This window comes from Somniosus microcephalus, chromosome 7 (genome assembly GCF_052327205.1).
Source record: "Somniosus microcephalus isolate GS21.2 chromosome 7, FLI_Smic_1.0, whole genome shotgun sequence".
Lineage (NCBI taxonomy): Eukaryota > Metazoa > Chordata > Chondrichthyes > Squaliformes > Somniosidae > Somniosus > Somniosus microcephalus.
This window is the reverse complement of record NC_140993.1, coordinates 83567353-83579823: the sequence shown is the minus strand read 5'-3', so window position 1 is coordinate 83579823 and position 12471 is coordinate 83567353. Positions and strand designations below refer to the sequence as shown.

Sequence of the window (12471 nt, the reverse complement as noted above, 5' to 3'; positions counted from 1 at the left end):
CTCTCTCACCCCCCCACAGTCGCTCTCTCTTCCCCCCCACAGTCGCTCCCTCTCTCTCTTCCAACAACAACATGCCCTCGAAAAAGCCTCGGCAACGCCGGGCTCCCCCAGCTAGTTATTACATAGATTAAGTGAAATTACTTTTATAAGACCAGGAGAACATAAGAAATAGGAGCAGAAGTAGGCCATTCGACCCTTTGAGTTTTTTTTTTAATGATATCTAGCTATTTGGTCTCTAACATAGAAACATAGAAGATAGGAGCAGGAGTAGGCCATTCGGCCCCTCGAGCCTGCTCCGTCATTCAATGCGATCATGGCTGATCATCCAAATTCAGTACCCTGTCCCTGCCTTCTCCCCATATCCCTTGATCCCTTTAGCCTTAAGAAATATATCCAACTCCTTCTTGAATATATTTAATGACTTGGCCTCTGCTGCCTTCTGTGGTAGAGAATTCCACAGGTTCACCACTCTCTCGGTGAAGAAATTCCTCCTCATCTCTGTCCTAAATGGCTTACCCCTTATCCTTAGACTGTGATCCCTGGTTCTGGACTCCCCGACCATCGGGAACATCCTTCCTGCATCTAGTCTGTCTAGTCCTGTTAGAATTTTATGAGTTTCAATGAGATCCCCTCTCATTCTTCTAAACTCCAGCGAGTACAAGCCCAATCGACCCAATCTTTTTTTTATTCATTGATGGGATGTGGGCGTCGTTGGCTAGGCCTGCATTTAGTGCCCATCCCTAATTGCCCTTGAGAAGATGGTGGTGAGCTGCCGCCTTGAACCGCTGCAGTCCATATGGTGTAGGTACACCCACAATGCTGTTAGGAAGGGAGTTCCAGGATTTTGGCCCAGCGACAGTGAAGGAACGGCGATACAGGTCCAAGTCAGGGTGGTGTGTGACTTGGAGGGGAACTTGTAGGTGGTGATGTTCCCATGCGTCTGCTGCCCTTGTCCTTCTAAGTGGTAGAGGTCGTGGGTTTGGAAGGTGCTGTTGAAGGAGCTTTGGCGAGTTGCTGCAGTGCATCTTGTAGATGGTACACACTGCAGCCACAGTGCGCTGGTGGTGGAGGGAGTGAATGTTGAAGGTGGTGGATGGCGTGCCAATCAAGCGGGCTGCTTTATCCTGAGTGGTGTCGAGCTTCTTGAGTGTTGTTGGAGCTGCACTCATCCAGGCAAGTGGAGAGTATTCCATCACACTCCTGACTTGTGCCTTGTAGATGGTGGAAAGGCTTTGGGGAGTCAGGAGGTGAGACACTCGCTGCAGAATTCCCAGCCTCTGGCCTGCTCTTGTAGCCACAGTATTTATATGGCTGGTCCAGTTCAGTTTCTGATCAATGGTAACCCCCAGGATGTTGATAGTGGGGGATTCAGCGATGGTAATGCCATTGAATGTCAAGGGGAGATGGTTAGAGTCTCGTTTGTTGGAGATGGTCATTGCCTGGCACTTGTGTGGTGCGAATGTTACTTGCCACTTGTCAGCCCAAGTCTGAATGTTGTCCAGGTCTTGCTGCATATGGACACGGACTGCGTCAGTATCTGATGAGTCTCGAATGGTGCTGAACAGTGTGCAATCATCAGCGAACATCCCCACTTCTGACCTTATGATGGAGGGAAGGTCATTGATGAAACAGCTGAAGATGGTTGGGCCTAGGACACTGCCCTGTCATTCCTGCCATCCCAGGTATCAGCCTGGTGAATCTTCGCTGCACTCCTTCCATGGCAAGAACATCCTTCCTCAGATAAGGCGACCAAAACTGCACACAATACTCAAGATGTGGTCTCACCAAGGCCCTGTACAACTGCAGCAAGACATCCTTGTTCCTGTACTCGAACCCTCTCGCTACGAAGGCCAACATACCATTTGCCTTCTTAACCGCTTGCTGCACCTTCAGCGACTGGTGCACAAGGACACCCAGGTCTCGTTGCACTTCCCCTTCTCCCAATCTATTGCCATTCAGATAATAATCTGCCGCCTTGTTTTTGACACCAAAGTGGATAACCTCGCATTTATCCACGTTATCTGCCATGCATCTGCCCAATCACCCAACCTGTCCGAATCATACTGGAGTTTCTTGGCATCCTCCTCACAGCACACACGCCCACCCAGCTTTGTATCATCTGCAAACTTGGAGATACTACATCTAGTTCCCTCGTCCAGATCATTAATATATATTGTGAATAGCTGGGGTTGAAGGACCGATCACTGCGGTACCCCACTAGTCACTGCCTGCCACTCGGAAAAAGAGCCGTTTATTCCAACTCTTTGCTTTCTGTCTGCCAACCAGTTCTCTATCCAAGTCAATACCTTGCCCCCAATCCCATGTGCCTTAACTTTACATGCTAATCTCTTATGCGGGACCTTATCGAAAGCCTTTTGAAAGTCCAAATACATCACATCCACTGGTTCTCCCTTATCTATTTTACCAGTTACATCCTCAAAAAATTCCAGTAGATTAGTCAAGCACGATTTACCTTTTGTAAATCCATGTTGACTTTGTCCGATCCGGTCACTGCTCTCCAAGTGCTCTGCTGTTACATCTTTTTATAATGGACTCTAGCATTTTCCCCATTACCGATGTCAGGCTTACCGGTCTGTAATTCCCTGTTTTCTCTCTACCACCTTTTTTGAACAGTGGGGTAACATTAGCTACCTGCCAATTCATGGGTACTGTTCCAGAGTCTATCGAATTTTGGAAGATGACCAGCTATGCATCTACTATTTCTAGGGCCACTTCCTTAAGTACCCTAGGATGTAGATTATCAGGCCCTGGGGATTTATCGGCCTTCAATCCCGTCAATTTCTCTAACACCATTTCCCTACAAATACTGATTTCTATCAGTTACTCCCTTTCATTAGACCCTATGTTCCCTGACATCTCTGGGAGGTTGTTGGTGTCTTTCTTTGTGAAGACAGAACCAAAGTATGTATTTAATTGGTCTGCCATTTCTTTGTTCCCCATTATAAATTCCCCTGACTGCAAGGGACCTACGCTTGACTTCACCAATCTTTTTCTCTTCACATATCTATAAAAGCTTTTACAGTCAGTTTTTATGTTCCCTGAAAGCTTACTCTCATACTCTATTTTCCCCCTCTTAATTAATCCCTTTGTCCTCCTTTGTTGAATCCTAAACTGCTCCCAATCCTCAGGTTTACTACTTTTTCTGGCCAATTTATATGTCCTCTCCTTGGATCTTATGCTATCTCTAATTTCCCTTGTTAGCCACGGTTGAGTCCCCTTTTTTGTTTTATTTTTATGCCAAACTGCGATGAACAAATTCTGTAGTTCTTACATGCGATCTTTGAATGTTTTCCATTGCCTATCCACCGTCAACCCTTTGAGTGACATTCCCCAATCAATGCTACCCAACTCGCGCCTCATACCATCGTAGTTTCCTTTATTTAAATTCAGGACCCTAATCATAATCAACTTTATTGTCATTGTTAGTGCACAAGTGCAGTACAACTAAATGTAGGCTTGCGGCTCCCGAGTGTACATTTAGATTAAGACATTTAAACATTCAACATACATTTGGCTTGTAATACATTAACATAAACATAACCATAATAAAGTGCATTGGCAGATGTGCAGGCTTTAGAGTTTATTTGTGGAGTTCAGTAGGATGGCAGCCCTGGGAAAGAAGCTGTTCCTAAATCTGGTCGTACGGGTGCGAATGCATCTGTAGCATCTCCCAGATGGCAGGAGGGCGAACAGGCTGGGGTGGGTAGGGTCTTTGATGATGGTCCGTGACCTCCGTAAACAGCGTTTCTGGTATATGTGCTCTATGGTCGGTAGCCGGGTGCCGGTAATGCGTTGGGCAGTTTTGACTACCCGCTGCAGGGCTTTCCGGTCATAGTAGCTACAGCTGCCATACCATACTGTGATACAGTTCGTCAGGATGCTCTCTGTTGTGCAGCGGTAAAAGTTAGAGAGGATCAGGGGTGACAGGTTACAACCCTTCAGCCTCCTTAGGAAATATAGGCGCTGCTGGGCCTTCTTCACCAGAGAGGAGGTATTGAGGGACCAGGAGAGGTCTTCCGTGATGTGGACTCCGAGGAACTTAAAGCTGTCCACCCTTTCCACCACAGCCCCATTGATGTGGATGGGGGTGTGACTTCCGCCTTTAGACTTCCTGAAGTCCACAATGATTTCTTTGGTTTTCTTGATGTTAAGGGCCAGGTTGTTATCGGCGCACCACTTCACGAGATGCTGGACCTCCTCCCTGTAGGCTGACTCATCGTTGTTGGTGATCTGGCCTACTACCGTGGTATCATCCGCAAACTTGATGATGGTGTTGGAACCATGAACAGCCACACAGTCGTGGGTGAAGAGGGAGTAGAGGAGGGGGCTCAGCACACATCCTTGTGGGGCCCCCGTGTTCAGGGTCAGCGGGGGGGAGGTGTGGTTACCTAATTTGACAGACTGGGGTCTGTTTGTTAGGAAGTCCAGGGTCCAGTTGCAGAGGGAAGTGTTCAGGCCAAGAGTGTGGAGTTTGGTGGCCAGCTTGTTGGGGACGATAGTGTTGAATGCTGAGCTGTAGTCTATGAACAGCATTCTGATGTAGGTCTCTTTACCATCGAAGTGATTCAGTGCAGAGTGTAGAGCAGTTGTGATTACATCCTCCGTTGATCTGTTTGCACGATAGGCAAACTGGTGTTGGTCAAGAGAGGCGGGAACACTGGCTTTGATGTGAGGCAGGACCAGTCTCTCTCAACACTTCATTATGATGGGTGTGAGTGCGACAGGTCGATAGTCGTTCAGGCACGTCACAGCCGTTTGTTTTGGTACAGGAATAATGGTAGCGGTCTTGAAGCATGTAGGGACTACTGCCTGGGCCAATGACAGATTGAAGATGGCGGTGAAGACATCAGCCAGCTGATCAGCACATTCCTTGAGTACCCATCCAGGGATGCTATCCGGTCCAGCAGCCTTTCGTGTGTTCACTCCGCGTAGAACACCCCTTACGTCGGAGGTCGACAGAGTGAGCACCTGGTCTTCCGGGGGTGGCAAGGCTTTGGTAGCCGGCTCCCTGTTGTCCCTGTCGAAGCGAGTGTAGAAGTTGTTAAGCTCCTCCTAAAGGGAGGCATCGCTAACCGGGGGGCTGGTGTTTTTGCTCTTGTAGTCAGTGATGGACTGGATGCCTTGCCACATGCGCCGGGGGTCCGAGTTGTTGTGGAAATGATCCTCTATCCGCAGTGTCTCTTTCCTTTTGGCAGTCCTGATACCGTTTTTTAGGTTGGTCCTAGCTGCACTGTAAGCCGCCGCGTCGCCAGATTTAAATGCTGCGTCGCGTGCTTTCAACAGCGAGCGGACCTCTCTGTTCATCCAGGGTTTCTGGTTGGGGTATGTCCTGATATTTTTATGGGTCGTGACGACCTCGACGCAACTGTTAATGTAGAATAACACTGTAGATGCGTATTCCTCGATGTCATTATGGGCAAACATGCCCCAATCAGTGCGTTCGAAGCAATCCTGAAGCTCCGAGACTGCCCCCTCTGGCCATACTTTCACTGATCTCACTGATGTTCTCACTCTTTTGATGAGCGGTTTGTATGCCGGGGCTAGAAACGGAGAGGTGGTCAGACTTCCCAAGGTGGGGGCAGGGAATGGCCTTATAAGCGTCTACAATGTTCGTGTAGACTTGATCCAGTGTGTTCTCCCCTCTTGTGGGGCAGGAAACATTCTGGTGGAATTTCGGTAGTACAGTTTTTAGGTTTATGTGATTGAAGTCCCCCGCGATGATAAAAGCTCCGTCTGGGTGCGCAGTTTGTTCGCTGATGGCCCTGTAGAGGTCCTTCAGTGCTAGTTTGGCATTAGCGTGTGGTGGGATGTAGACCGTGATAACAGCCGTGAATTCCCGAGGCAGGTAGAAGGGTCTGCACCTTACCATGAGGAATTCCAAATCAGCCGAACAGGATCTATTGATTGTGTCCGACCCTAGTCTCAGAGTCAAGTTTGCCTTGTGATCATTATTATAAATACTACCCAAACTAATTTCATAGACTTGTGTTAGCCAATAGAGCAGGGAGGCTTCTGTCACTTCTCTTCTTGATTCTTGTCATCTCGGTCAATCTGCTAACATCCATCTATTGTTGTCACAGTAGACCTCTTCATTGATTTAATTCTACCTCTATGTTAGCATCTGAGTGACATGTCAGTCCTGCTCTAATTTCCACAGATGGATTCTATTTATGATGCTCCAATAATGTCTTATTACTACATAGATGGCCTGCACATCGTAGGGAATCTTTAAGGGCTTCACTAAAACTGTATTTGTATGTCCATGCCATCTTTCTGTAGTTTCGAATAATATCTTGTGCAAAAGCGGGAGAAAAAAAGATACGTGCATATAAGTATCTCAGAACTCCAGAGAGCTTCTCCAAAGCTGAAGTTGCCAGCGCTGTTCTTGCTCTGCTTTCATCCTTCACACTGATTACCAGGATCAGTCTTGCTTTCCAAGTATTTAAATTGGTACAGCAATTCCAGAGCCTCTGTTCCAGTCATAATATTGGTTTGGTTCCTTTTACCTGTTACTTCGACTTTGGTTGTATTTTTACTTTATCGTGATGCCATAAATTTCACTTCTCCTCTGAGCCAATTCATGTACTTGTTTCATTTCAGCTGGGAAGACTGCCCTCACTCAAGTGGAAATTTAAAATCTTCCTACTTTGCTCTATCTTCCAAACCATTTAATGCTTCTGTCATGATGTTTTTCAAGCAGACATTAATAGTTGGTAACAAGCAATTTTGTCTAGCTCTAACTATTTTAAACCAGTCAGTGAGCTCTATATTGCATCTGTTTAGACTGAATTAAATTCAAATCCCAAAGATGAAAGGACTGTATTCTAACTGGTTGCACGTACAATCTCTACATGTATCATGTTTTTGGGTTGCACTCAAAATTGCAAAATGATAGAAATATCTAATTTTGTTCTTCAATATTTGTTTAATTCCTTACAGTTGAGGGCTTTGTCACAGGTTTTGAAAATGCCTGTGGAGGTTATACAAGCAGACTCTACTCTAATTACAATAGGTGAAGAGTTCGGAAGGAAACCAATAGTTCTCGTGTAAGTGAAAACTCTCTAATGGGGATTTTACTACCAACTGCAATAATACTTGTGCAATATTGTAGGTTTTTTTTTCATCAAATTGAAAAAAGATGACTAGGATCAGATATTCCTATTCAAAAAAAATTGTCTTTCCTGGTCACACAGCAGCATTGGAGAGGGAGGTGGCCTGTTCTCGGGGCTGCACTAATACTGCTATGGATCAGCTGCTGCAACTGCAGGCCTGGATGACATTGCTTCCACTTTGTAAGGGTGCTAAGAGGACATGATTATCTTCCTCTGCTTGCAAGAAAGAGCTAAGCCTCTGCTCAGAACAGTGCAGCTGAGATAAGGAACAAAGTGGTATTAATATTAATTACATGCAAAACAGACTCGCCTGTATCTACTATATATTAAAAAATTGGTAGGTGGTTCACAACATTGCATTTCAAATTGATATCCCTATATTAACCTCTGCTGATGAGTTTCAGTTTATATTTACCTGCAATACTTGTTAGCCTGTAGATGACACAATATGTTAATGTTACCTGACAGTGTAATGCCTTTTATATGGGAACCAGTAAAACTTCGAGGGGAAAAAAAGATGGCAACGAATCATGGCCAATTTATTGTTTGAAAATTATTTTTTCAATTTTTTTCTTGGCACATCACGGGCTATCGACAGATCACATTTCTGATCCCAGCATCACTAGCCTCAGCCAACTGACCTTGTTGTATTTTTTTGAAGTCCCTTTCTCCCTTGATGTTTCAGGCCTGACTTTCTGCTGGTCTCTTGCTGCTTCCTACCTCTGATTTACCTATTCCCTGTCCTTTCATAAATTTTATATAAAAATGTTGCCACCCACACCCAGCCTTGAGCACACCACTCCCTGCTATGGACCTAAACTGACTTTATACTGCACAGTAGCATAGAGGTTATTTTAGTGGACTAGTAATCCAGATGATCCGGAGTATGAGTTCAAATCCCACCACGGCAGCTGGGGAATTTAAATTCAATTAACTAAATCTGTAATTAAAAACTAGTAAGCATGAAAATACCGGATTGTTGTAAAAACCCATCTGGTTCACTAATGTTTTTTAGGGAAGGAAATCTGCTGTCCTTACCCGGTCAGACTCCAAACCCACAGCAATGTGGTTTACTCTTAGCTGCCCTCTGAAATGGCTTAGCAAGCCACTCGGGCAGCTCACCACCACTTTCTCGAGGGTAATTAGGGATGGGCAATAAATGCTGGCTTTTCCAGCAATGCCCACATCCTGTGAATGAATAAAAAAAAACAATTGTAGGTTAGACATGTCGTTGATAGTTTAACACGGCAGCACAGTATGTTCTGACTAGTGGACACTTCCAAAGCTGACATTGAGCACTTCTCATTGGGATAAGAAGGAACCAAATTTTGCATCAGAGATGCCGACCTAAATACCTCCAATTCGACAGGTCAGAATTCAAATATCAGCAATAAAGTACATTTATGTAACTACAGATGCTACAGCCATCTAAATACTGTAATTATAAACAGTTCAATGCTTTAATATAAAGGGAAACACCATATTCTTTCAGGGTAAGCACAGATCAAATATTAAAGATTAGTTTGAACACTGAAAACATTTGCTAAATTGCTAGCCGTGAATCTCTTGCGGCATTGTCACAGTTCGTCAAAGGATTTGCTATTTTATAACAATTGGGTTGTTAATGCCAAAAAAAAATCAGTCAGGAGTTCAGCCAGGAGTGGGACTGTTGCTTATTCTTTGTAAAACTGCTTCATATCATACAATCTTAATATTATATTGAATACTTTTTTTCTCGTTTACAGGTACATGAGACATGCATATGGTTTAGGAGAACATTATAACTCTGTAGAACAATTAACTGACTCTGCTACAGAAGATGGATGCTAAATACTGATCAGCATTTACATTTTAGTTTTTACATCAAAGTATTTGAATTTCTCAATGTTGTACTTTTTCTGTTGAGCTGAAAACTGTACTTTGTGCACAGTTCATGTGGAGAATTTGAGAATGATGATGCATATCCCAGTTTTTGTTCCTGGATAGACCATTTAATTGTGAGAAGACCAGTAATAAAAGCTGAATGAAGACTGCATGTGTTCATCGGGGTTAAAAGTTTCAGTGATCCTGCTGTTCAGTATATGCTGTGCATAGTGAGACAAATAAAATTTCAGATGTCAAAAGGAATGGAGATGAGCCCAATAGATTGTCTCAATCACTTCATTTTTCATTAAGTTTTCAGTAAAAGGAAGTTGTTTAGAATTTGCAGCAGTTTACTTCAATTTATTATTCAGTGCTATAGCACAAACATGTGACGCTTACTGTATATTTTGTGCCATTGAATTTTAAGACAAATTGTGCTTGAAATACAGATTGCAAAGATCTGTTGATTCAGTATTTTTCTTTTAAGATGCATAAGACATCATTTTCAGAGATTATGTGGATTAAATAAAATCATTTGAAGCCAGCTTTATTTTTCAAAATTCACTATTCAGCTGTCCTATTCAAATTTTTGAAAAGGAAACGGAAACAACTTCTTGCCATCACAAAATGTTGTCTTTCCAGTTTTAAGAACATAAACAGGAGCAGGAGTAGGCCATTTGGCCCTTCGAGCCTGCTACGCCATTCAACAAGATCATGGCTGATCTTCTACCTCAACTCCGCCTTCCCGCACTATCTTCATATCCCTTAGTTCCCAAAAATTTATCGACCTCTGTCTTGAATATACTCAACGATTGAACATCCACAGCTCTCTGGGGTAGAGAATTCCAAAGATTCACCACCCTTTGAGTGAAGAAATTTCTCCTCATCTCAGTTCTAAATCATCCCCTTATTCTGAGACTGTGACCCCGTGTTCTAGATTCCCCAGCCAAGGGAAACATTTTCTCAGCATTAACACTGTCAAGCCCCTTAGAATTTTATGTTTCAATTAGATCACCTCTCATTCTTCTAAACTTTAAGGAATATAGGCCTAGTCTACTCAATCTCTCCTCATAGGGCAATCCCCTCATCCCAGGAACCAGTCCAGTGAACCTTCGTTGCACTCCCTCTAAGGCAAGTACTGTATGTCTTTCCTTGGGTAAGGAGACCAGAACTGTACACAGTACTCCAGGTGTGTACTTCTTTACTATTGTAGTCTAATCCCTTTGTAACAAAAGTTAACATACCATTTGCTTTCCTAATTGCTTGCTGTACCTGCATGTTAACTTTCTGTGATTCATGTACAAGGACACCCAGGTCCCTCTGAATGCAAACATTTCCCAGTCTCTCACCATTCCAAAAATATTCAGCTTTTTTATTTTTCCTACCAAAGTGGATAACTTCACACTTCCCCACATTGTATTCCATTTGCTATGTTCTTGCCCACTCAGTCAACCTGTCTATATCTCTCTGCAATCCTCCTCACAGCTTACTTTCCCACCTAACTTTGTATCAACAGCAAACTTGGATACATTACACTCAGTCCCTTCATCTAAGTCATTAATATAGATTGTAAATGGCTGAGGCCCAAGCATTGATCCTTGTGGTACCCCACTAGTTACAGCCTGCCAACCCAAAAAAGTCCTGTTTATTCGTGTACTCTATTTTCTGTCCATTTACCAATCCTCAATCAATGCTAATATATTACCCACAATCCTGTGAGTCCTAATTTTGTGTAATAACCATTTGTTTGGCACCTTATTGAATGCTTTTTGAAAATCCAAATACACTACATCTACTGCTTCCCCCTTATCCATCCTACCAGTTACAAATTCAAAAAACTCTAACCGATTTGTCAAACACGATTTCCCTTTCACACGATTTCGCTTTCATAAAACCATGTTGACACTGCCTAATCATATTACGATTTTCTAAGTGCCCTGTTACCACGTCCCTAATAATAGATTCTAGCATTTTGCCTACTACTGATGTCAGACTAACTGGCCTATAGTTCCCTGTTTTTTCTCTTCCTCTCTTAAGTAGCGGGGTTAAGTTTGCTACCTTCCAATCCTGGGGGACTGTTCTAGAATCTAGGGAATTCTGGAAGATTAATACCAGTGCATCCACTATCTCTGCAGCTACCTCTTTTAAAACCCTAGGATGCAGGCCGTCAGGTCCAGGGGATTTGTCGCCACTTAGTCCCATTAATTTCTCCAGTACTATGTCTTATATTGATTTCTTTAAGTTCCTCATTCTCTCTAGACCCTTGGTTCCCCATTATTTCCAGAATGTTTTTTGTGTCTTCTACTGTGAAGACAGGTGCAAAGCATTTGTTTAATTTCTCTGCCATTTCCTTATTGTAAGAAGTCACACAACACCAGGTTATAGTCCAACAGTTTTATTTGAAATCACAAGCTTTCGGAGCGCTGCTCCTTCGTCAGGTGAAGTGGAGAGATGCATAAAGACACAGCTTATATAGTCAGAGAATAATGCCAGATGATTACAGGTAATCTTTCTAACTGCCATTTATCACACCTCGGCAGAGATAATCACAGCAATCAAAGGTGTGAATGGTGTCCAAACAGGTCAGTCAGGAAAACATTACATCAAAGAACAATGAGGTGGGGTCACAAGGGGTCAAATGTTGCAGATGCTGGGGTCTGAAAAACAAAAAACCGACAAAAAAACAGTATTTTTGCTGGAAATCACAGCAGGTCCGGCCGCATCTGTGTAGAGAGAACAAGCCAACGACGACCCATTCACACCTTTGATTGATGTGATTATCTCTCTGCTGAGGTGTGATAAATGGCAGTTAGAAAGATTACCTGTAAACATCTGGCATTATTCTCTGACTATATAAGCTGTGTCTTTATGCATCTCTCCACTTCACCTGACGAAGGAGCAGCGCTCCGAAAGCTTGTGATTTCAAATAAAACTGTTGGACTATAACCTGGTGTTGTGTGACTTCTTACATTTGTCCACTCCAGTCCAACACTGGCATCTCCACACCATTTCCTTATTGCCCATTATAATTTCTCCTGTCTCTGCCTCTAATGGGCCCACGTTTACTTTCACTAATCTCTTCCTATTTACACATTAGAAATGTTTACAATCTGTTTTTATGTTTCTTACTAATTTACTCATATTCTTTTTATATCTTTCCTGATCAATTTCTTGGTCCTCCTTTGCTGAATTCTAAAATCCTCCCGATCCTCAGGCTTACTCTTTGGCAACATTATAAGCCTCTTTTGATCTAATACTATCTTTAACTTCTCTTGTTGGCCACGGTTGGACCACTTTTCCTGGGGTTTTTGTGCCTTAAAAGAATGTATATTTTTTGTAAATTATGTATTCATTCTTTAAATGCTAGCCATTGCTTGTCTACCATCAAACCTTATAATGTAGTTTCCCAATCTACCTCAGCCAACTCGCCCCTCATACCTATGTAGTTTGCTTTGTTTAGATTTAAGACCCTAGT

The 12471-nt window shown here is 43.2% G+C and overlaps 1 protein-coding gene across 6 annotated transcripts in view; it reads left to right on the top strand.

Moving 5' to 3' along the window:
- The window catches only part of otud6b (OTU deubiquitinase 6B), a 61570-nt gene extending 52010 nt beyond the window's left edge, over positions 1–9560 (top strand). For 5 of the 6 annotated variants that reach the window (XM_085992688.1, XM_085992685.1, XM_085992689.1 and 2 more), the window contains exons 6-7: positions 6961–7067; positions 8879–9560. In XM_085992688.1, the coding sequence (XP_085848814.1) occupies positions 6961–7067; positions 8879–8963 (192 nt within the window). In that variant the 3' untranslated portion in view covers positions 8964–9560. Of the gene's footprint in view, positions 1–6960; positions 7068–8878 lie in introns of those variants that run through there. The other variant, XR_015078988.1, reaches the window with a different exon arrangement.
- Positions 9561–12471: the final 2911 nt, after the last annotated feature.